This window comes from Cynoglossus semilaevis, chromosome 11 (assembly GCF_000523025.1).
Source record: "Cynoglossus semilaevis isolate Cse_v1.0 chromosome 11, Cse_v1.0, whole genome shotgun sequence".
Classification (NCBI taxonomy): Eukaryota; Metazoa; Chordata; class Actinopteri; order Pleuronectiformes; family Cynoglossidae; genus Cynoglossus; species Cynoglossus semilaevis.
In genome coordinates, this window is record NC_024317.1 from 3,489,725 (window position 1) to 3,512,319 (window position 22,595).

Genomic DNA, 22,595 nt, shown 5'->3' on the forward strand with positions numbered 1-22,595 from the left:
CTCACACACTGCACCATATTGTAATTACTGACATGAAACCTGCTGTACACAGCAGAGTGTGTTATTAGTCCTCTAACCCAGGCACAACTTAACAACCAGCCTTCCTCCTAAAAGAAGCAGGGGAGAAAAGCACTGTTTGTGTCTGGTTTTTTGGGCCTCTTTAATGAAAGATAATCAAATATTTTAGATGATTCTGTAATGACCAGACTCCCACTGCAGACACTATAATACTATATAACTTATTTGCTACAGTGATCAACCTTTACCCAAGGGCTCTATATAGTATCTCTGGGCAATATAGTACAGTTTATAATTTTGTGCTTAGCAGCAAAGTAATACTCCCACACATCACAGTTCAGCAGATCACCGAATCAGTCAATAAACTTTACAGCTTGACAAAATCAATATCAGTTTGAGTCTAAGCATATGTTCAGCGAGACGTCCTTGACAGAACCATTGTCTATCCTAACAAAATGACTAGCTGTTGGTTTAAAAATTGCATTGATTCTCACGAAGCAATAACTTCTGGAGTGTAAATCAATGAGCGTGAGGTGGAACACATCACTGGTGAAGCAGTTTATGGACGTTGCCTTTTCATTTATATGAATTACTGGTTAAAGGCACGAGGAGTTGATGTTCCTTTTTTTTTGCTTTCCCTTCATTTGGCTCAAGTGCAAATGTAGAGCTATAGCTGGAGAAGTTAAACAAAGAGTCAAATGAGGACGATTTACTCAGAGCAATTTAGTCTGTGTACGCATGTACAGTATGTGTGTGTGTGTGTGTGTGTGTGTACGATTCCCTGACCAGCGCTGGGAAAAGTCAGAGCAGGTCAACCACCAAGCGGTAGCCAACTTATTATCAGCCAGACTCTGGCGTGTCTGAGCCTTCAGCCCAAGAAAACCACCTCATACTCAAGACTGACAATTTAGAGTGGCTAAAACAAATACAATCCTCGAAAACACAATACAGTCAGCACTGCAATCCACTGTAACATCCACTTAACTGTGGACTAGCTGTACAACCGATTCATCTCCATATTTACCTCACGTTTAGAAACTATCATGCATTCGTGTAAGGAGAGCAAGAGCCCAGAGGAACATTCTAGTATTTCACCATTTTTAGTCATTAGCACTGGCTCAGATTCACTGGCTTCGCTATTGCACAACACACACTGTTTGTCTTCACTGGAGAAAACACTCTGGCCAAATTCAGAGAAGTCTAAAGGTCATATGTTTAGGAAGTGACCCCAAAATTTCCTATTTGCACATTATGCCCTCACTCATTTGCAAAGCAAGTTCTTACTTTCTATCTCAGGTGTAAGGAATACTTAAAAAAAAAGGTTCCTTCATAAACCCATGTTGCCTTGTGTTGCACCTCTGTTGTATAATGGTATCTAAAGGTGTTAGAAGATAATTAACAGCAAATACATCGAAAAATGTCAGAACTAGCGACAATGTAAAGAAAAGAAAATAGTTTCTAGGATTCTAGTTTCTAGTCATGCTACATATTTCTGCACTTAAAACAATTGTGTTTTTAAAATATGACCTACTATTGAGCTGCCACACAACATACAGTAGATAGACATCACAACATAACTAGTTATTTATATTTTTGTTCACCAAACCCCCTTAAATGTCAATGCTATGGTAGTGTAATTAGCATGGAATCAAAATGCTAACACGATTAAAGCAGGTCCTTAATTCAATTTTTGAGAACTAGGAAACTACATTAATTCATTACTACCTTCTCTAGAAAAAGAAAAAAACAAGCCTCCATTTTGAGTTGCAATTGGTCACTTTTCTGAGGAGGGGCGGTGTGTTTACCTGTTCAACAATGTTGTGTTTACAGTTCTATTACTAGGTGGTAATCTAAACATAAACAGTTTTTAACGTTATTGTGTGTAACGCGACAATAGAGTCAGAAACAAATCTCTGGCGTCATGGTGAACCGATACCTATCATTACTCTCTTAAAACCGTGCCACTGGTGGATGCTCCCTTTGTACCCAGGTCTCTTAACAGTTATGCTGCTGATTGAAGAACCTTCTGGAAACTTGATCTGCATTTGTCTTGTTTTGTTTTAGTATATGTTTCCCCTTATATTCATACATTAAAGAATAAACTGTGTGAAATAAAGGACGTATCATCATATTTTGGTGTTTTGGGGCAGATCCACTTACCCAGTAGCAGTAGTTTGACTTCTCTGGCCGCCCTGTCTCCATCTTCTCTCAGGTTCTTATCTATCATTTTAGACCTCTCCGCCGCGGCTTTATCTTCTTGACTGACCGTACAGCCCATGGTTCCCAGTGCTCGCTTCAGGTCTGCTGTTTAGTGTGGAAAATCACCTGGAGAAAAAAATTATAATAACGACCAAGTCCGATATATATATATCCCCTTTATTTCCAAAAAGGGTTTTTTTTTTAACTGACTTCCCCCTTTTTTCTAAGAATGCTGTCAAACGTGACGTGGTGTCAGTTCATCCGCCGTGGAGAGCAACAATTTCCTACGGCGAACTTGGGATTTTTCTTTTTTTTTTTTTACTACTACGTACGAAATTCCCAGTCTCGTCGCCTCGTTCAGTTCACTCAGTTGGCCAACATTGGTGTTTTTCTTCCACGGAGTGTAGAGAAGTTGTCCAACCACCGACAAAGACACATTAACTAACTGTTCAGGGACGACTGACTCTAAACTATTTCCATTTGAGTCGTTTAAACGGACGAAAACGGACCGCGAAGTTGAGCAGGAAAAAAAGGTGGAAAAAAAGTTAGTCCAGCTGTTCAAGACGGGATCTACAAATTCCTTTATCCAACAAACACACACTTCACACTCTCACCGCCTTGAGCTGCGGACAGACCTGCCACTGTGTTCGTCTGTTAGTCGGTGTTAGTCGGTGCTGCCGTTAGACATTCTTCGCCCCGCGTTGAGATTTATCACGTTTGAAGCCACACCCGTAGGCGCCGCGAAGTTCCCCTCTGTCCGAAGAACGACACAGCTCCGCCACCTCCTCTAAAGCCACAGCAGCAGCAGCAGCAGGAGCAGCGGGAGCCGCCCACGGTAAATAAAACAGACGCCCACTCCCGGTGCTTCATGGGAAATGAAGTCAAAGACGACAGTATCCTGGTTTCCCTATGATACATAGTTGAAGTCATGTTGAGGCTGATCCAGGAAATGTGACGACGACAGTCGTGGCATTAGGTGTGTATATTATTTAAATTTTAAGACAGAGTATGTAAATAATTGTCCTATTCTATATACTATATATACTATGCGAAGGTTTGTGACGTTTAAAATATAAATCTCCAGAAAAAAAGTTCAGGAAACACTGCTGTAGCCACACGGCTAATTGTACACGCTATTGTTGCTAGCATCTTACGTTTATGTATTTGACTGTTGATTAACCTGCACCATGGGTTATGATTAGACTCCAACCTCGGTTGATGTTCCACTGTGTCCTTGTGCTAACATAGGCCGCAGCCATAATCAGTGTCTTTCAGTCAAGGCCCCTTTTATTTGTAGCCACTGGTTGGATTTCAAGATATTGATCCGTTATCGATGACTGCAGATCGCGGTAGTAGGAGCTTAGAGTGAGGCCAAGTCAAAAAAAAGCCCTTAGATAGATGTTAAGCTTTTAAAATCTGTCTGATTTGAGACACTTTAACCTGTTAAGACATGTCCATCAGACATGTGACACGTTTTTTCTTCATATCTTTTGTCAAGGGCAGAGACGTGTTAGATTTAATTTGATCGAGTTTTTTTTTTTTCATCCACAGAACAAACAGAGTATGAGTAATACAAGTGATATAATTTTTTTCTGTCACGGTTTATTCTATTTTAAAAAAGTAATTTCAGGGAAACTTTTGAAGCAAGTAGGCGGAAGGGGAAAAGATGAATCCTAACAATAAAACATACATAACAAAACAGTGGCAGTACTGTATATCATGTTGTATCTCCGGGTGACATACAGCTCTACATTGCCATCTAGTGGACTCGAGCTTTATTAGTCAATTTTGCTTCTTTGCAGGTGCAGGAATGTCTTTCGTTTCTGTTCTTTATTTCGTTCACCACAGCTTTGAGAATTTTTTATTTTTTATTAAGAGTATTAGCCTCTTTTTTTTTTTAGCCAAAGCAACATTGTAGAATTAAGTAGTAAACATTTAACTTTCATAGTGTCCCCACACTGGGCACAAACCATATTTAGATTTTTATTAACTATACAGTAAAAAAGATCAATTAAATCTTAACTTCACACCGTTATCAAGGAAACCTCTGTCTTTTTGACATTTATTTTTTCATAAAAATCAACCACAAAAAGTACAAGTTAACCAAGTTATTCTGAAACCATACACACACACTCTGACTCACACACACTGGTGCCCCTTTTAGACAGTTATCTTTAACCCAATCAGCTGTCTCTGCAGGCCCACTTGTAAGGTACACGTTCTCCTCGCATGTTCTCACTTCCCTTTTTTGAGAGGTAGGTACTGTTTCTGAACCCTTCACATTTCTGTACCGCCACTATTTTAACATTGCAGTAAAAAATAAAAATAAAAAATCCCCCAGCATGCATCAGTAGACCGAGCTCGGCCGTTAGGCGTTATGAGAGTTGTCAGAAACGACAATCACAAACAGTGCATTTCATTTCATTATCTTTATTGCAACGTTGTTTACAGTACAGTCATTTTTTTAGGAACATATTAAAATATATGGAGATACAGGAAAAATAGACAAGAATCAAAAGGGCAAAATGGGTTTGAAGTCATTTGAAAATGATTACATTTATATATTTAATTCAGACTAACACCTGGTCTATTTACATTATACAAACTAGATATGCATATCCAATATAAAGTTATACATTTATATACATTATTTATACTGTATATGCTGGCAGGTTTCACTGTTGAACGTCACCACTCCATCGAACCTGTCGTATGTTTCAACAACACATTCACATACAGTAGGAGACAATCATTGCTTCGATCCAAACGTAGGTCCATCAAATATGATCTCGTATCTTGTTTCATTTTGGAGGGATTTTTATTTATCCTGGCAACTGATTCACACATTCTCCTACAGAATGATTAGACACATACAGTATCATCAACAAACTGTTACAAACTGACGGCGAAACACGTACGCACAGACCTGACGGAAGTCCATCTTTTTTTTAAAAATGTCATGAAACACAGGCAAATACACCAGCTCACTAACCACTCCATATTAGTAAGTTAATGTTTGCCAACAAGCAGTGGAAAAAATAGTCAAAAATACTTTTAAAAAATACCACTGATACTAAACCACTGACATTTAATATCACTGGGAAAAAAAAACCCACATTAAAACAGTAATTAACATGTTTCACATCCGATGGATTAACACAATGAACCAGGTCCAACTGGGTGACATGATGATAAAAAACATAAGAGACAAATACTGGATTATAGTCACGGACAGGTCAAAGGTCAAAGGTCCAGGTGCGAACATACAACTGCATATATGTTTTAATACAAAGGATTCTTGTACGTTTTTTTTATATGTATATATTTTCTATAACAGCACAGACACTTAAAGACCTCCGACTGTCGCTCCACCTCAACTCCATCTATCAGACAGACCGTGGGAGGAAGTTTTGCAGCGGTTTACAGGAAAAGCCGAGTATAGGGTTAATTCAAGTAACGTTTGAGAAGACGTCCATTTTTTAATACCATCAATACAGCAATACTACAGTGTTTTCCTGATACACGTTAGTTGGATTAATTTAATAAAGATTTTCGCTTTACAAAGAGGCTGAAACTCGTCAAAATGGCAAAAATAAAAAAAAATATTTGTGCTTAGTAAATGAAAAGTGCTATTTCTAACCACTGATAGCCCGGGGCAGTAATGAGACGGTGAGTCCACGCCTCTGTTAGGAATCGTGCTTGTGCTGGATGTGAGGATTATTTACAGACAACGAACCCTGTTGATGGTTGACACGTTTTGGTTGTTTGTGATTCCTTTCAAATGAACGTTCGATGGAAGGATCTCTCCACCCTGTTTGTTGGTGGAACGCTTGTGTCGAAAAAAAAATCACCAGTTCGTAGTACTATATTTAGGTCCTTAGTAACAGGTATTACTGAAAAAGAAAACAAAGTCTGAAGTCTGTCTTTTCTCATCCATCAGAACTCACTGCTCATCATCACGTCAGTCGTCGCTGCGTCATCTAAAGGTTTTCATCAAGTACAGGTGAGTATTAAAATATACATCTAGGAAGGAATGTAGTATTACATGTGCTAATATCACTGCACCACAGACTGTGAGTGGTTTTTGAACCCTGCTCTGTTGGAGGTGACCATTTAAACACCTCTGTACAATGAAAATAAACTGCAGAAGCAGCAGCAGCAGAAGTCGGTGGAACTGGAAGGAAGTGTTTTACAAAATCTTTTTTTTTTTTTCTGTATGCATATGTTGTTACAAAGCTGAAGTCAGCTTTTGTTTTTGTTGAATATCTTTCCAAAATTCTGATTTTTTTTTCAGAATTCTGACATTAGAGTTATTTGAATAACTTAGAATAATAATCATAAAAATATAATAGATGCAAACGAATAACTTAGAATAATAATCATAATCATAAAAATATAATAGATGCAAAATTATTATCTATAATTCAATAAAGTCTATTAAAAAAAAACAACAACAGTTACCAGTGAAATACCTCAGATTATGTCGTCTAATCTGAGTGGCAGGTTACAGATTACAGATCATCTGAGTCAGGAACGAGACGGAGTTGTTTTCTTTTACATCCATCTCACAAGGCACAGCCTCCGATCATCATCATCATCATCATCATCATCATCAAACCTTCCTCTCAGGAAATTCATTACTGGCCTGGATGTACAGTACAATGTTATGTCATCAGAGTTGGAGAGAGTTTGTAGAAGGACAGAGAGCCGCTCTGAGCTCCAGACTCCACCCACGCTGAGGCATCACAACCACCGACAAGAAACCGACCAACAAAAAAGAAAAAAAAAGGAGAAAACAAACCAGAAAAACAGTCACATGATAAAAACAGGTCTAAATCAACCATATAAATGCCTGAATCACACGGAGGGACGGGTCTAGTGACCGCTGACGGCTTTACTGCTGCCCGATGTCCAGTCAATTATGATAAAGCTGAGACTCATGATCATAAACAGGAAGCCAACCCCTGCAAAACAGGCAGCCTGGGCGAGAGAGAGAGAAAAGAGAGAGAGAGGTTAATATTGGCAACAGCTCTGTGGAAGAGGGGGAAGAAGCAAAATAAGACAATGTTTGTAATGGAACATGGTGGAAACTGCTGCTGAATGTGAGGCCTGTTACAGTAATGACATCATCAATCTTTGTGGTTTTGCCTAATGAAAGATCAAGAGCCTAACGCAAGTTTTTTTTTTTTAGAAATTTGCACAAAATTGTGTCAAACTTTCTATTTTTTCTATAATTTCTACCTTCAAATTTCATTACACAACTATAGTCTTTCAACTGAAGTCACTTGGAATCACATTACACAGATAATCAGCAGCAGATTTATGCAGTTCTCATTTTCGAGAGCTGACCTAACTGAAGTTTATTTCACCGACTTTTAACTGACAAACCCGTCACCGTCGGATGCTCACCAAAATTTTGGGCAACGAGCGCATCGGCTCTTCTTCTTTGGGTACAATACGGATGTAGAAGACGGCAGGGAAGATGAAGATGAGGCAGGGGGCAGAGGTGGCACCTGAACAAAAACAGATCAGGTCAATTATTTGAGGATCTTTTTTCGCTTTTTGTTGAAATACCAGAAATCTACAAAAAAAATTAAATGGATAATTTGGAGTCTGTACCGATGATCCCAAAGATCCCCAGGATGTTGGGAGCAAAGATGACCAGCAGGTTGATGAAGGTGAGCAGCACGAAGGCAATGGCGATGTGGCGTGGCCAGTTGAAGGTCTTGTTGGGAAACGCCATCTGCTGAATCGCTCTTCGTACCTGCTCGTAAACAAAGACTTTTTAATGTTTTTGTTACAACAGCTCATGCTCATATTTCCGAGAGGTTCTTTGTTCTTACGGGAAAGAGCACGATGGGCACGGTGAGCGTGACGGCGGTGAGCACGGCCACCCGCACGCACAGTATCAGGACGTCGTAGGGGTCGATACGACTGTAGGTGTGAAGGAGCTCGGCTTCCACCTCACCTGGAGGAGAAATGAACCCAAACAGAGCGGGTCTTCGTTAGATCAACTTTCACAAAGAAACAAGAACAATCGTGCTATATTTTGAAAAAAAAAAAACAAAAATGATAGAAGTTATAATAGAAGGAACTCTAAATGATCTAGAAAAGTGTCCATTTACACAGAGAAACTTGTGGGTTTAATACTTAAATTTATGATCAACCTTACAGTTTGTGATGGCTCAGGTGACTCAGAGTTATGTCTTTGTTAATGCTGCCAGACGACAATATATATTTAATATACGTCACATTAAATTAGCCCTGTCAAAATTAACCTGTGAAAAAGCGATAATTATTTTGTGAAATGAATCAAATTATAACTCATTTAAATTCATGGGCAGAATGACAGAGCAGCTTGGCAGTAAATTATTTTTTCCAATTGTTGATTAAAATTGCTATCAGATGATGAATGTGTTTCAAGGAGGAAAGAAAATATAATAATAATAATAAATTGCTATTTCCACTACAACCGCTAGAGGGCGGTGTCGCACCAAACTGTTTTTCAGCGCTGAGAACCGCTAGAGGGCGGTACCGCACCAAACTGTTTTTCAGCGCTGAGAGTGAATCGTCCCGTGATCCGACCACATCATACGTCAACAACCCATGGTAACATACACAGTATATTTGACTAGCTCGGTGTGTTAAAGGAGTATTCTGCAGTGGGAGGAGGACCACGCCTCACCATAGAACGTTAGGTATCCAAATAGAGCAGCCAGGAAGTACATGCAGTACATGACTGCAATAGAGATGTTGGCCACATGCTGCATCTTTTTCTTGCTGGCACTGAAATCAGAAGATATTGCCATGTGACGTCATGCACATACACAAAACAAACACATACAAGGTCAGAGCATCAGAGCAGCGTGGTTGGCGTTAGTCCCACGTGAAGCTACGACGCAATTTGTGTCACGGAATAATGCTTAGGATTGTTAAAAAAAATACATTCAACACTTTATTTAAAGAGAACAAAAAAAAACAAGCAGATGTGTTTCAGTGCAGTACGACATGCTAACATGGTACAAGCAGCACCGACTTGTTTTTCAATGAAGACGAAGCAGTGCATGTGACGCAAATGCAGTAGCTTTTTCCTGTGCAGGTGATTGGTGGAGCAGAGAGTGTTAGGAACGTACTCGCGCAGCTCCGTGTAGATGGGCAGCACCTCGGGGTGGCACACGAAGGCGAAGGCCAGGATAGGGATGGTGTAGGCCGTCTGAAACGGAATCCCAACAGGTTACCACAGATACGTCAGCGGCGGCCCAGACTTCTCACCTCTCACTTATTCTTTCACTGCCTGTTGCTCCGCAAAGACAGATCACAGAGAGCTAATTGTTTCCCTGTGATTAACTCAGGCCTGGCCGTGGGTCAACACTGGCCCGTCTGAGAATGCCTTCAGACGAGGCTGCTGAGCAGCAGGAAACGCTCTTACTACTGGGTTATAGTAGTTACATCGTTCATCTTTAGGTGACTCTCTAATAAAGTCAGATAAATACCAGGGATTCCTGTCCAACGTCTGTCATTCTCTAAGGAGTAAAATGGGTTTAATTAATTAAATTAGTAGAAAAAAACAGGCTGATTTACATCGACACTGTAACCACGGTAACATGTTCCTGAATTTCCTGAAGAGATTAATGGTCTATCCATCCATCCACCCATCCATCCGGATTAATGGTCTATCTATCCATCCATCCATCCACCCATCCATCCATCATCCATCTAATTTCTATAATTAATCAATTCTAATTTTAACACATGTAGAAGTTTGTCATCTGATGTCCATCCATTTTATCACGTTGTCATGGTTTTTTTTTTTAATCGTGATTAATCCCGCTTAATTGCAATCAGGATTAATCACGATCAATGGTGATTAATCCACAGCTGACCTACGATTAATCACATTTTAATCTTTCGGCTAAAACAGCTCAATAAAAACTGGGTGCATTCAAGTGCTGCAAACAAACGCTGACATCCTCATGCTCAGAATACGAATCGTATCTAGTGACATGCTACAGATGTCCGTGGTTGGATGTCAGAGTGGGAGGGGCGGGGGGGCAGGGCATGCTTGAACCTACCTGTATGTTGAGATTGGCCATTTTGGGGATACAGGCGGGGTCCACCTCCCCGCCTGTATCGTTGGCGCTGATGTTAAGTACGGTGTTGGTCGCATTGAATGCAAAGTCCACAAAGGGACAAGGGATGTTGAACTTCTTGTAGATGACCTGTAGGGGGCCAGTATGGATAAGAAAGACATGATTAGACATCGACAGCACAGACACCGAGAGTCAGAGACGGAGAAAAAGAGAGTCGTGCTTGGATTACACCTCACACTCTCTCAAACTAGGTCAGAGAACAAATATAGCCTGGATCTGCACCGTGCAAACATTATTCTATGGGTAACGGGTGGGAAGGAGCGAAAACACACATCCTGTTACAAGATGATTAAGACGCTTAAAAATAATCAGCGTGTCGAGTCGGAGAACTCACCGAGACCAGGAAGAAAAGCATGCAGCTCAGGGAGAAGCCGCTGGTGTAGCCCAGGTATCCTAAAGCAAAGTCTGTGTCAGTGTCTGCACGTTCACCATCATCACACTTCACAGACGCTCGAGAAACTCTTTCATTTGTATCTGTGTAGGTTCATTCTGTAGGTAATTTTTTTAAGATGTTTCACCTCTCATCCAGGAGGCTCCTTCAGTTCTTCCAGTTCTTACTGAAGAAGCCTCTTGGATAATAAAAACCGATTTCGTCTTTCATTCGTAATATTTCAACCGTCGTCTGATAAACACCAGTGGAGTGGAGTCGTCGTCGTTCTCTTGATTATCTGTGTTTTCTGCCCCATGTTTTTTCCTCATGCCTCGCTGTGTTCCAAATTGACTGGAGGCGCTGGAAGTCAGAGCTCATTATTGACTGGGCTCCACCGCCTGGCGCTGTTGTCCTTGGTTTCTCAAAAGGAATCAGACTTACTACGGCAGGGTCAGCCAACACGCCTCACTCTTTCACTCCCAAACTGGCTTTTTCTTGCCTTTTCCTCTCTGCTCGCTGGTTAACGTGTTCGTCCACACAGCTGGGTTTCACAGAGGCGTCGTGACAGACGCTCAGTCAGACGAATTTGTGTGTGTGTGTCGCGAGAACAACAGAGCGGCAAATAGTAATCTTTAAGAGAGGGGTTGGTCAACGTTTTGTAAAGAGAAGACCAGAATCACTCTAGTCATAAATGACAAGAAAGACATGGCTAGAATACGGCCATAGGTCTGCTGCCATCTTCTGGTGAGATATAAAATAGCTTTTTGTATGCATGTATTTTATACTGTGGTCAACAGTTCGGGCGGGCTGCTGCATGTTATCCATTTTTATGAAATCTGAACATGGGCCGCAATTGGCCCGCGGGCCGGACTTTGAGCATCCCTGCTTTCGAGCATTAGTCACTGTGTTAAAACCCAGGGCCGTACTCCAAAGTTTTGAAGCGGAACCAGTGGAACAATACTGTTTAATGTACTATAAAAAAACTATTCTGAGCGCTGAAAAAAATGAAAATGAAATATTCGGCTGAATTGAATGATAACATAGTGAAAATTTAGGAATTTAATTTGAATTAAATTTCAGGACAAGACATTTTTTGTTTTTACCACACAGAGTGGTTAACGCTCTGCCTTACATTAAAAACATCACTGGTTCGATCCCCAGTGGCTAGCACTAACTGGAAGGCAGATGTGAACGATCCACTCGACTGTTCAACAGTTCCAGTTCCTCAGCACTTTAGCTAAAGGCTTTAACATCCGTCACATTAGCCCGTAATTGCGTTCACTCAACATGAAGAGTTCAGTTACCAGATCACAGTGGAGCCACACTCACCCAGCTGCTTCATGAGAGCCAGAGGTAAAATTACAGCCAGCGACACGATGACCACCAGGTAGTTTCCGTTCAGGTACCATTCACTGCAGAGAGGCAGAAAAAAAACACACACACAGAGAGACAATTGTATTGATTGTTAAATCAATCGGCCTGATCGCTCCACTCAGTCTCACTGATGTTAAACATGGAGTCAAAACATCAACAAAAACATCAGGTTTTCTCATCCGTGGTATTTCTCACAAGCAGCTACTTTTACACAACCAGCGATAATTGAACACCGTGCTAACAGAAAACAGAAAAAAAAATCTATAAAATTATATAAATTACTTTACTATTAAAAATTGTATTATTTTAAATAATAAAAGGTCTGATAAATAAAAATAATACTTAATTTTTTTTATTAAATAATATATATTATACACTTCACTTATTCATTTAAATCATTTTTAAAAAGTGTTTTTCATATACAAACACATCGACTTGTGTTTTGTTATGTACTTTCCGCGTTGCCTTAATAGTAAGAACTGTATTTTTATGTATAAAAATACAGTTTTTACTATTCACAAAATGAATAGTGAAGTGTATTCACTGAGGAGGAGTAAACGCGTGACAACAGTGAATATACGATACACAGACGGGGCTGAGACACAGATACATCGAGGAGACAATCATGTGAGTTATTTTTAGACCGAAACTCAGAGGCAGGAAGAGAGAGAGAGTGAGAGAGAGACAAAGAGAGAGAAAGGGAGAGGTACTGTTCTGTGCACGTCTCAAAGACGAGGCTCATCTTTTATCTTGTCATCCTGTCCTCCAGCCATCTGCTCCATTCACACACACTCTCACACAAACACACCTGCCTGCAAGGTCAGGGTCCACAAACAGCAGAGATCCAGCAGCAACGTTCACAGGTCGAGAAACTGCTTTTTTTTTTAAAATGTAGTAGAAAAAATATCAGGTTCAACTAATTTGATTTTTTTTTTTTTGTCTCAACATTTTCTTAACGTTGAAAATGTAAATATAAACACAGGTACAAGACGTACCTGACCAATCACAAGGCAGCTGTGGGTTAGGGTCATGATCGTACTGTGATTACTGTTAATATACTCAAAGTGTGTCACTGTGTAAAACCTTTTAATATATGAAGAAATATAGTATAAATACAAGTAAATATAGAATATATGTACTGTATATTAGGGCTGGGTTTGTTTTATTAGGATAATTCAATCTGGGTGTGATTTTTATTTATTTTTTAATTGAATATAATGTAATTATTTCTATGGTTTTCCATCTAGTTTGTAATTGTATAAGGATAAAGATATTTATGTAATTTATTAAATAATAAAAAATAATATTAAAAATGGTATAATTATATATATGTTTATTTTTATATTTCTTTTTTATTGTCGATCAACATATTTATGTTTATTCTCTGAAAACTCACTGCACGGTGTAGTTGGATTTATTATCCAGGCGTCAGTGAAGACAGACCACAAACTGGACTAAAGGTTAACGTGGGTGGGGGGTCATAACATCACACTCGAGATCTTCTCTCAAGGACAAAAGTGTTGTTTATCTCCGGGACCACCTGCGCTGACCGCTGATATCCCACGGTTGACGTTAGCTGCCTGGAGCCAAGCTGCGCTCCGATACGAACAGTTCTCTGCTGCTGCTGGGTCACAACCGCAGCTGTTCTCACACACGGCTGCTGAGCATGTGCAGACCAGCACCGACCTGCTGACCGGCGTCAGCAGATGGCTCACCTCAGACGGTCTGCTGAGGCTCAGGGCACACTGTGGTTTTAAGTATTTCCTCTTCCTCAGTCAGAATATTTTTGGTTGTTTTTTTTTTTTGACGTCGCTCTCTCTCCATGATTTTGCGACACTCATCTTGCAGTATGATGTAAAAATTCTGATGGACAACTTTGTCTTAGAGACAAAGACAGAGACAGAAGAGTCTGACGTACGCCTGGGAGCCATTACGAAGGGCAAAAACTTCCTAAAGAAACAACGCAAGGAACGAAAGAAAGCGGATGTAGCACGATCCCATTTATGGTGAATGTGAACAAATCCGTCTTCCGTCCACTGCTACAGTTGACTGCTGTAAAGTCACATGTTTTACATGAACTCAGGTCAGTAGTTCTACTGCAGTGTGAACTCACCCAGCAGGGTTGTCCACCTTCAGGAAGGCCTGGATGACCAGAGGAAACTCAGACTTGACGATGTACAGGTAACTGGACATGGCTGTAGGACGGACAGACGGACGGACAGACAGACATCGTGTTGGTTATGGAACCTATGACGCACTGCGACAAACTGTAGTAGTCTACTACTAGTCAATAAAACCATACTACTACTAGTCAATAAAATTATTTAAATTAAAATAAATAATATATATGTACAGTACATGTTGGGTTTGTGCATCTGTCACTGATAATATATATACATGTTGGGTTTGTGCATCTGTCACTTTACCTCCAATGTTCTGCAGTGTGATGGCGATGCCCGCCGCCATCTTTCCCGGGATCCCGAAGGCCCTGAAACCAAGCTGCTCGTAAGCACGAATCCCTACAAGGCCAAACACCAGACACCGTTTGTTAAAACATGGTCGACTGAACATTCACACATTCAAATGATCCCATCGTACTGTTCCAACGACAGTGTAGCCTAAAAGACGTACCTACAATACCAGATGATTTCAGCAGCAGATGAATAGAATAAGAGGAAAGAGCGGCCACTACTGTCAGAAGGATCCTGGGGGAAAAAAAACAACAAAACAAACAAGAAAGATTCAGAGACAACATTTGTCTGTAAAAACACCATCCTGTAACCAGTGGAGATGAGAGTTCAGCCCGCAGTTTAACGTCCTGCTAATTAAAGTATGGATTATTTACACAGCTGCAGTGAAAAAAAAGCAGATGTTCCTGATGCCTTTGCATTGACTACGTTAGTGGAGCTGGATGCCTGTGGCTGCCCTCTGCACCGGACACTCCAGATGGACTCTTTCAAAAGAACCGTCGCGATGCTCCGTGCTGAGAGTGGCACAGTGAGACCATGCCCTATAAACAACAAACATGGAGCGCTCTGGTCTGGTCTGCGGTTAATCCAGAGGTCCACGACCTGTCGGCCGGTACCAGTCGTTACTGTGGACCAGTACCACACCATCAATGAAGGATCGTTACATTTTAAAATTCAATCCTCTTTTAGACTTTCTTCTGAGTCTGAATGACCTTTGACCTGTCACTTTGAAACATTGACAGATTATCTTTGAATGAGACTGGATTCTTTTGGAATGAAGTAAATCAGTAAAACTGAAGTACTGTTTTTCCCACTGCGGCCCGGTACCAACTGACCTACGGACCGGCACTAACCCCTGGACCAGGGGTTGGGCACCCCTTCAATAATCCACCGGTCATATAAGTGTCATGGACAAGCCTGAACTCTAACAGACCTCACTGAATGTGGGTGACGATCAGGAATTCCGCCTGGTTTGGGAAAACTGACTTTTGTGAATGACTTCTCCTGACTCAGTCCAAACATTTCCAACTATGTTCCAGCCTCACTACTGCTGGTTCTGTTGGCAGCACGGAGCCGCTCTCCCACACCCTGTCTCTCTCTTGTTGGAAAGGAATGGCTTCACATCTTGGCACATTCACTTTTTTGCTGGTTTGAGTGTTTGACTTTTCTCCGAACTCCGTGGAAGAATGCCGTCCTGGCCCCGAGCGGAGGGTTTATTCAGTCAAGTGTCGGTGGGAGGACAGATCTGCTGACAGTCAGACAGACTGACACACTTGGGTCACTGTAGCTCTGCACAAAGCTCTACACCCCGCTGCATTCCGGCGCGCCCCACAGCCACTGAAGCCCTGTGCATGTGTGTGTGTGTGTGTGCGTGATCCTGACGTTCCTACGTATGTATTAACTCGGGCCGGGAATCTGTGTTGGGGTGGAAAAATGGTTTCTGTTGCTGGGTTGACCAATATTTGTACTGTCATTGTCTTAAATATATTACTTCATAACGTAAAAATTGATCAAATATATGCAAAAATATAATTTAATATATCATTTCTTTTATCTCTCATCCCCTGCAGGGGGTGCTAAATTTCCACTTTGAAAGCTACGGTCTTGCTAGTTGAGTGGAGTTACGTGATGATAAGACCAAATACATATACATATATTTTCTTTTGTCTTTGTCTAAAATATTACATGAACTCGTCAGAGTAAAGTGGAACATCTGAGGCTCAGAGTTCATTTCACTCCAGTCTGAATGTCAAGGTCAATGACGTCCTTACAGTCAGGGGGTTCAGTGGGTTCACAACGACCAGACAGCTTTAAAAAAACAATAGTCACTCAACTCAGCTCAGTATAAGAAGCTTTACCCAACAACTAACGGAAATCCTGTGGACATGACTGCCATGGTAAACACTCGATGTCCTGGAGTGGAGTTTTAAAGAAAGAAAAAAAAAGGTTCAATCTACAGTGAATGTCCTTCAGCTTTTATAATGGAGAAAACAACAGAGTGAACAACGGCAGGTTTGATGTGGGGTTTTTTTAACAATGGCTTTTTAAAAAATCATATAATGGAATTTGTAAAGAGCAAGACTTTTTATCAAGAAGGTAATATTTATATTAGTTAGCATAAATACTTTTCTCTTTTATTTTAGAAAACATTTAAACTGTGGTCATTTTCAGTCTGTTCATTCACTCTCTCTGAATTCTTTGGTCTTTTGGCACAAAACCTTATTCCATGGATTAATAATGGGATTTAAGTCGTTTCTAATTAGTTTTGCTGCTGCTTAGTTATTGGATCAAGTCTTTAAACATGACCTTGGATTTGGTTGGTTTATTGCACCCCTCAATACAAATAGCAAAAAAAAGATAAAAACTAGGGATGTCTAACTTTTTACTAATATCCCATATGCCGATATTGTCCAAGCGCTTAATTACTGTAAACAAACAAAGATAAAAACTAGGGATGTCTGACTTTTTACTAATATCCGATATGCCGATATTGTCCAAGCGCTTAATTTCCGATTCCGATATCAACCGATACCGATATATGCAGCCGTTTTCCCCCAAAACTTCGGTAAACATCTCAGTACCCTACAAGAGATTCCAGTAAGTTGGCGAATCCCAGGGATTGTGTTATCAGGTTTTTATTATTATAGGAGGAAGAACCGATAACGATTCTTACAGATAGGACTTAATTAGGCTAACATCTGGCCGATAACATCGGAATCCCGAAATAAAAACTGTCGTAAACAAATTTGTTTTCTCTTAGATTCTGTATTTTAAATATTCAAAAAAGCCAGAAGCCCACAACATCAGAAAATAAGATTCCAAATTTAACGTCTTTTCGTAGAGGCTGGAGGTAAAAGCGTGAAAAAATACACTGACGCCACACGGACGTCATTATACTGCCAGAGAATAAGGACTTAAATGCTAAGCCCCTCACAGATGCAGCACATAAACACCCACTGCTCCTCAGCGGTGGATGAATCACACGGAAGCTCACGCTGTAATTGCAGTTGCGTGTATTTTTAGCAGCAGTTAATGACTCCTCTGCCTGCTATCAATCTCAGCATTTACTATTGGACCGACGGGTGATCGCTGCGTGTGTTTTAAACAGTGTCTGCAGACTCAGAGTTAACACAGGACGATTATCATCCAGTTAGCTGCTGTCACTGTGAAGTCCAGTCCAGAGGAAATGTCATCTACAGGAAGTCGCTCTGCGATAAGTCACACAATCTCTGATCAGCCGTGACATCACGTACCAGTTCATCGAGATAAAAGGTTTGACTCACAAAAACAGGACCACTCCGGTGTTGGCCATGGCGTAGGCCAGACCCAGGATCCCACTGCCCATGATGGCGTTGCCCAGGTTGAAGACCGACATCCCGAACGACGTTTTTCCTTCAAACTACGGGAGGAAGAAAAACATGAAGAGTTTGTATTGATTAGATCAAATTAGAGCTGATAAATGATTCAAAATTTAATCTGATTAATCATAGGGTAGCTGTGGATTCATCAAGATTAATCGTGATTTATCGTGATTATTAGATAAATTGTCATGTTCGAAATATTCATTCTGTAAATCTCTAGAAAGAAGGACAAATAAAAGCAGGTAGATCTCAGTTTTTCTCAACTGTTTTGATGGAATTACTATTATGGAAAAATGTAATGAAACATTTGTAGTAAATCTAAATCTAATCTTTAGAAATGAATGAATGCGTTCATTTTGACAGCCCTACTTCAAACTGTTTGTCAAAAGTGACGTCTTGATTTTTTTTTTGGCGGGTGACCTTACATCGGTGAAGCGCGTGGTTTTCTTGTCTTCTGCGTCTGATATGAAGTCATGGCTCTTACTGTTGCCGGCCTCTGCATTCTCAGCGTTGTGAGGACTGATGAGAAAAAGAGAAACATCGTCACAAGGACACAACGGAACAACAGGAACAACAGAACAACAGAACAACAGGGACAACAGCGACTCCCTGGTTTGGTCACTCAGTTTGTTACACTTCCACTCCGATCCGAACCCATGCAACGTGACCAGCACACATCGGTAACACGTGCTGACGCTCACGGTAACATACCTAGCACAGTTCTGGGCACAGTTGGATTCTGTTTCACTACAAGTAGCGTCGAGGCTATCCATCAACCATCGAGAGCATGAAGTGGAAAGAAACAGTATCGGAGTTATAAACATGTGGTTCAGCTAACACAGAGCCAGAGAGACAGAGGAGAAAGAAGAAAAGAAAAGTAAAAGAAAACACTGGGAACACAGCGACACCTGGAGGTCACTCCATCATAGGCTACTTGTTAGAAAAAACATGGTAGCAATGTTGCCTGTTTTTCAAAGAGCTTCAACAGCCACTGAAAACTGTGATGACCCATGGTTCCAGAATGTTTCCACAGCTCTGAGTACTGAACATCATTTACTCTGTAAACTGTATATATTTGTGTACACGGTGTTGTACACGTAGGACAGTACTCACGTCTGACCATCCTCGGCTGATGTTGTTTTGGTCATTGCCGTCATCTCGCAGGACTCGTGGCCCTTCCCGTTAGGAACAGCGTTGACCTCAGCGGACGCGCTCATGTCAGGTTCTGTGTATTGGTGTCTACGTTGGTCGGGGGAAGGATATTATTTTTAAGGCTGCGTGAATGGTTATGCTTTGGGGGAGAGGTGAGAAGTTCCTCCTGGAATCTGTGGAAATAAAAAAAAACAAGATTTTATCAATAAACGGTCAAACTCAGAGCTGTTGAAGAAGATCTTCACGTGTGTCTTTCTTCAATTCCTGCAAGTGGAGCAGCTTTGTTTTCAACATAAGCCGAGTTAAATAGAAGCAAATAGAAGAGCAGCTTTGTTTTCAACTAAAGCCGAGTTAAATAGAAGCAAATAGAAACTGGAAGATCATTGTATTTCATTAAGATTAAAATGAAGTGATTTATGTGTTAGCATCAGTCAGTATCTCAGGGAAATGATATGTCAGCTGTCAGGTCTGAGGGAACAGAGCTCCCAGTTTGCTGCGACACACTGGGCTTTGAATCAAACTTTAATTTCCTAAGTCTCCTGTTGAGGTTGTTTTGCTGACCAGCTGGACGGTGGAACCCAGAAAGGCTCCTGTGACAAGTACCTCCTAGATTCTGTTGACCCAATCTGGCCGCTCCTGAATGATCCCCTTTGCTGTGCTGCGTAAACGGCCGTGGACACCATAATGGAGAGCAGGTTGGGGGCCACAGAGGAGGCCCCTCACACAAACGGTCAAACCAGCAGCACCGGGACAAAAAGAGAAGAACCAGCTCTGACCAGCTCACCGTCTTTGTGCCCCGCTTTTTCTGCTTGTCACTTTTCTCCCCGGTTTCCTCTTTCACTGCGGAGAGTTCAACATAGCAACAATGCTCGGGATTTTTGTTGTACCTGGCAGCGGCTCAGCCATCTTTGTTTCCCAGATTCCCCTTCCGCTCCAGAGCCTGCCCTTCTAAATGTCGTGGCATTGTGATATTATTTTACCACATTAAACAAAGTCTAAGGTGAATAAAGGCTGCTGTTGATCACACAATCTTCTGAACCTGTCGCCCACGCCACGTTGCTCAGCGTTTCAATGTGCAGCCCGGCCTCTCGGTGTCTCTGGCTAAAGCCGGGCAACGTGGTTGGGCAGCAAAGCACACAGCACAATGGCACATGTTGTGCGGTTTCCTGGGAACCGGTTGGGGAACAGTGCAACTATTGTGCCAGGGATCATTATCCTTGGGGCCTCCTTGGCTGTAGCTCACCAGGCCACTCGAGAGGCTGAAAAGGTATTTCACTGGGCTCTAATTGAAAAGATGCCACCTTAAATTCAGTAAATGCCAGTATCCTGTACTCAGGCACAGTTGTAGCAGAGTTGCTGACAGTAGCGTTGGCAGAGGCCGGGCCCCTCTCGTGGGACAAATCACCGCACAGAACCGCACTGCCACTCGGATCGTCCACAAATCAAATGAGGGTTAAAGGAGGGGCTGTCCGGCCACACTGGTGCCTTCTCAATGGCTGAGCCGACCTGATTGGACGGTTCTGGCTCCTACAACTATTAAGTTGAATCACAGCGATATTACATGACATCTACAAAAAAAAAAAAAAAAAAACAGCTCAGTGAATTCCCAGGTTAAAGGCAAACAGAGACAGAAGGACTTCTGGGAAAATGAAGGCCTTCACTGTGGTTTGTTTGCCCAAGGGCACACACAGTAGGCAAACTCCGTTTGAACCCGGAGCTTCCAAAGTACAGCTGGTGCAAGTATTGCTGGTGAAGTTGTACTACAACAGGTACACGTCTTTGATACTGCAGTATGAAACTGCCATAACAACAAATCGACAACATTCTGTCGGACACACGCACACAGAAACTCCTAAAATAAAATATATAACATGCGTACTTTACCAGATGGTGTCTGGAATCATTCATTCATTTTTTCTTTATTTTTTTCCCACACAAACAGGAAGAGATTTCCTGCAGATTAAGAGATTACACATGGCCACGATTTCACTGATGAGTGGCTAATAGACCTAGCAGTGAGTATTTCATGGTACAACCTCCGACAGACATGAGGATGGAGGAGGTAAGATTAGGTGACCGTCAGGATGGAGCAGGAAATCAGGCCGCACAGGTCAATTCATAGACCTGTGGATAAAAATAGCTGCAGAGGAGTCAACCTACACTGGGTCTCACACTCTGATGCTGCTGCTGCTGCTGCTGCTGCTGATGATGATGTCACTGCTGATGCTGCATTGACTATTACAACAAAAAGGAGCTTCAAATAAGCAGAAGTGCAGTAGCAACAATTGTCGTGATATTGCTTTTTTTTTTTTAAGTCAATCACAGAGCTGTAGATATTACAGGATTCACTCATCCAGACTATAGTGTACAGCAGTGTTTCCCAAACTGTTTCCCAAAACAAAAACTTGCGACCCACCTGAGGGCCACGACCCAGTCTTTGGGAAACAATGCTGTAGAGGGCAAAAATAAAGCAGTTACCTGCAGTAGAAAAATTGATCTTTTGTAGCAGCATTTTCACATTTAATTCAGCGAAACATATTAATTAATTAACAGCTCGTTCTTTCAATCGTTTTCCTTTCGTTTCCTCTCGACCGTGCGTTCCCTCACACTTTTCCGTCCCTGTAATCAGCTGATTATAGCTCGTCCTCTTCTGTTCTTCTGGTCGACATCTTTTTCCGACCGTATGTCGTCTCTTTCTGGCTCAGATCTCGTCTCCTGCTGTGACTCCAACTCCCAAACACCAGCAGGAGTCTGCAGCGTGACTTGACCCATAACTGTTAATCTGCATCTCCACCAGTCACACCGTGTCACCACCAACCATCACCACCAGGGCAGGAGGTGGAGGAAACCAGGCGGGTTCTGCTGACTGCTGCAGATTTTTCATCATCGGATTTTTTTTTTTTATCATGTCTGATAGAAATAAACTGAGCAGAAAAGACCAATAAATAACATTATTATAACATTTTTATACAATTGTCATCGAGATTTCAATTAGCATCAAATGTGATCGAAGAGAAAATAAAGATTTTTGCTGTGGATTATTTCAAAATCAGCATCTTATATTATTAATTTTATATAAAAGGCAGGGAGATTGTGTTTCTTTGTTTGTTTGCTTAAATCAAAAATTTATAATAAACAAAATACCCTGAGGTCATTGTGGAGCGTCCAGTAGGAGGCGCCCTCACTGTTCTGGGTTCTGAGGAGTTTGGACTTTTAGTCTAATTTTTGTTCAAATTATTACATTTCAATAATCAGTTTTTATTTGTTTTATACCACATGTTTAAGAATCCCTGACAATTACAGGTATATAGTGCAGGGCGACACAAGAGGCACCACGGTTTGAGAACCGTCGGTCAGATGCTTGGTTACTCAAACTGAATCAAGACAGTCTGCACCACAGGGTGGCGTGACACGGTGGAGAGGCAGGTACGAGGCCGTGTGATTTTCCGCCGGGTGTTGATGACTCACCCAACGTGTGGCGTATAAATAGAAGTGCACGTGA

General features: G+C 41.3%; 2 protein-coding genes across 7 annotated transcripts in view; both read right to left on the reverse strand.

The window, feature by feature from the left end:
* The window catches only part of LOC103385912 (guanine nucleotide-binding protein G(i) subunit alpha-2), a 35,944-nt gene extending 32,915 nt beyond the window's left edge, over window positions 1–3,029 (reverse strand). The window contains exons 1-2 of one of the 5 annotated variants that reach the window (XM_008319935.3): window positions 2,853–3,028; window positions 2,179–2,343 (exon numbers count right to left, since the gene is read on the reverse strand). In XM_008319935.3, the coding sequence (XP_008318157.1) occupies window positions 2,179–2,296 (118 nt within the window). In that variant the 5' untranslated portion in view covers window positions 2,297–2,343; window positions 2,853–3,028. Of the gene's footprint in view, window positions 1–2,178 lie in introns of all 5 variants that reach the window. The other 4 variants (XM_008319937.3, XM_008319936.3, XM_008319938.3 and 1 more) reach the window with 4 other exon arrangements.
* Window positions 3,030–6,596: 3,567 nt separating this feature from the next.
* LOC103385914 (sodium-coupled neutral amino acid transporter 3-like) overlaps window positions 6,597–22,595 on the reverse strand; it is a 22,792-nt gene continuing 6,793 nt past the window's right edge. Inside the window, exons 2-17 of one of the 2 annotated variants that reach the window (XM_008319940.3) lie at window positions 19,055–19,266; window positions 18,653–18,706; window positions 18,367–18,460; window positions 17,864–17,979; window positions 14,743–14,816; window positions 14,538–14,630; window positions 14,225–14,306; window positions 12,067–12,149; window positions 10,702–10,760; window positions 10,290–10,436; window positions 9,351–9,430; window positions 8,903–9,003; window positions 8,061–8,185; window positions 7,837–7,981; window positions 7,627–7,730; window positions 6,597–7,197 (exon numbers count right to left, since the gene is read on the reverse strand). In XM_008319940.3, the coding sequence (XP_008318162.1) occupies window positions 7,093–7,197; window positions 7,627–7,730; window positions 7,837–7,981; window positions 8,061–8,185; window positions 8,903–9,003; window positions 9,351–9,430; window positions 10,290–10,436; window positions 10,702–10,760; window positions 12,067–12,149; window positions 14,225–14,306; window positions 14,538–14,630; window positions 14,743–14,816; window positions 17,864–17,979; window positions 18,367–18,460; window positions 18,653–18,706; window positions 19,055–19,158 (1,566 nt within the window). In that variant the 5' untranslated portion in view covers window positions 19,159–19,266 and the 3' untranslated portion in view covers window positions 6,597–7,092. The remainder of the gene's footprint in view (window positions 7,198–7,626; window positions 7,731–7,836; window positions 7,982–8,060; window positions 8,186–8,902; window positions 9,004–9,350; window positions 9,431–10,289; window positions 10,437–10,701; window positions 10,761–12,066; window positions 12,150–14,224; window positions 14,307–14,537; window positions 14,631–14,742; window positions 14,817–17,863; window positions 17,980–18,366; window positions 18,461–18,652; window positions 18,707–19,054; window positions 19,267–22,595) is intronic. The other variant, XM_008319941.3, reaches the window with a different exon arrangement.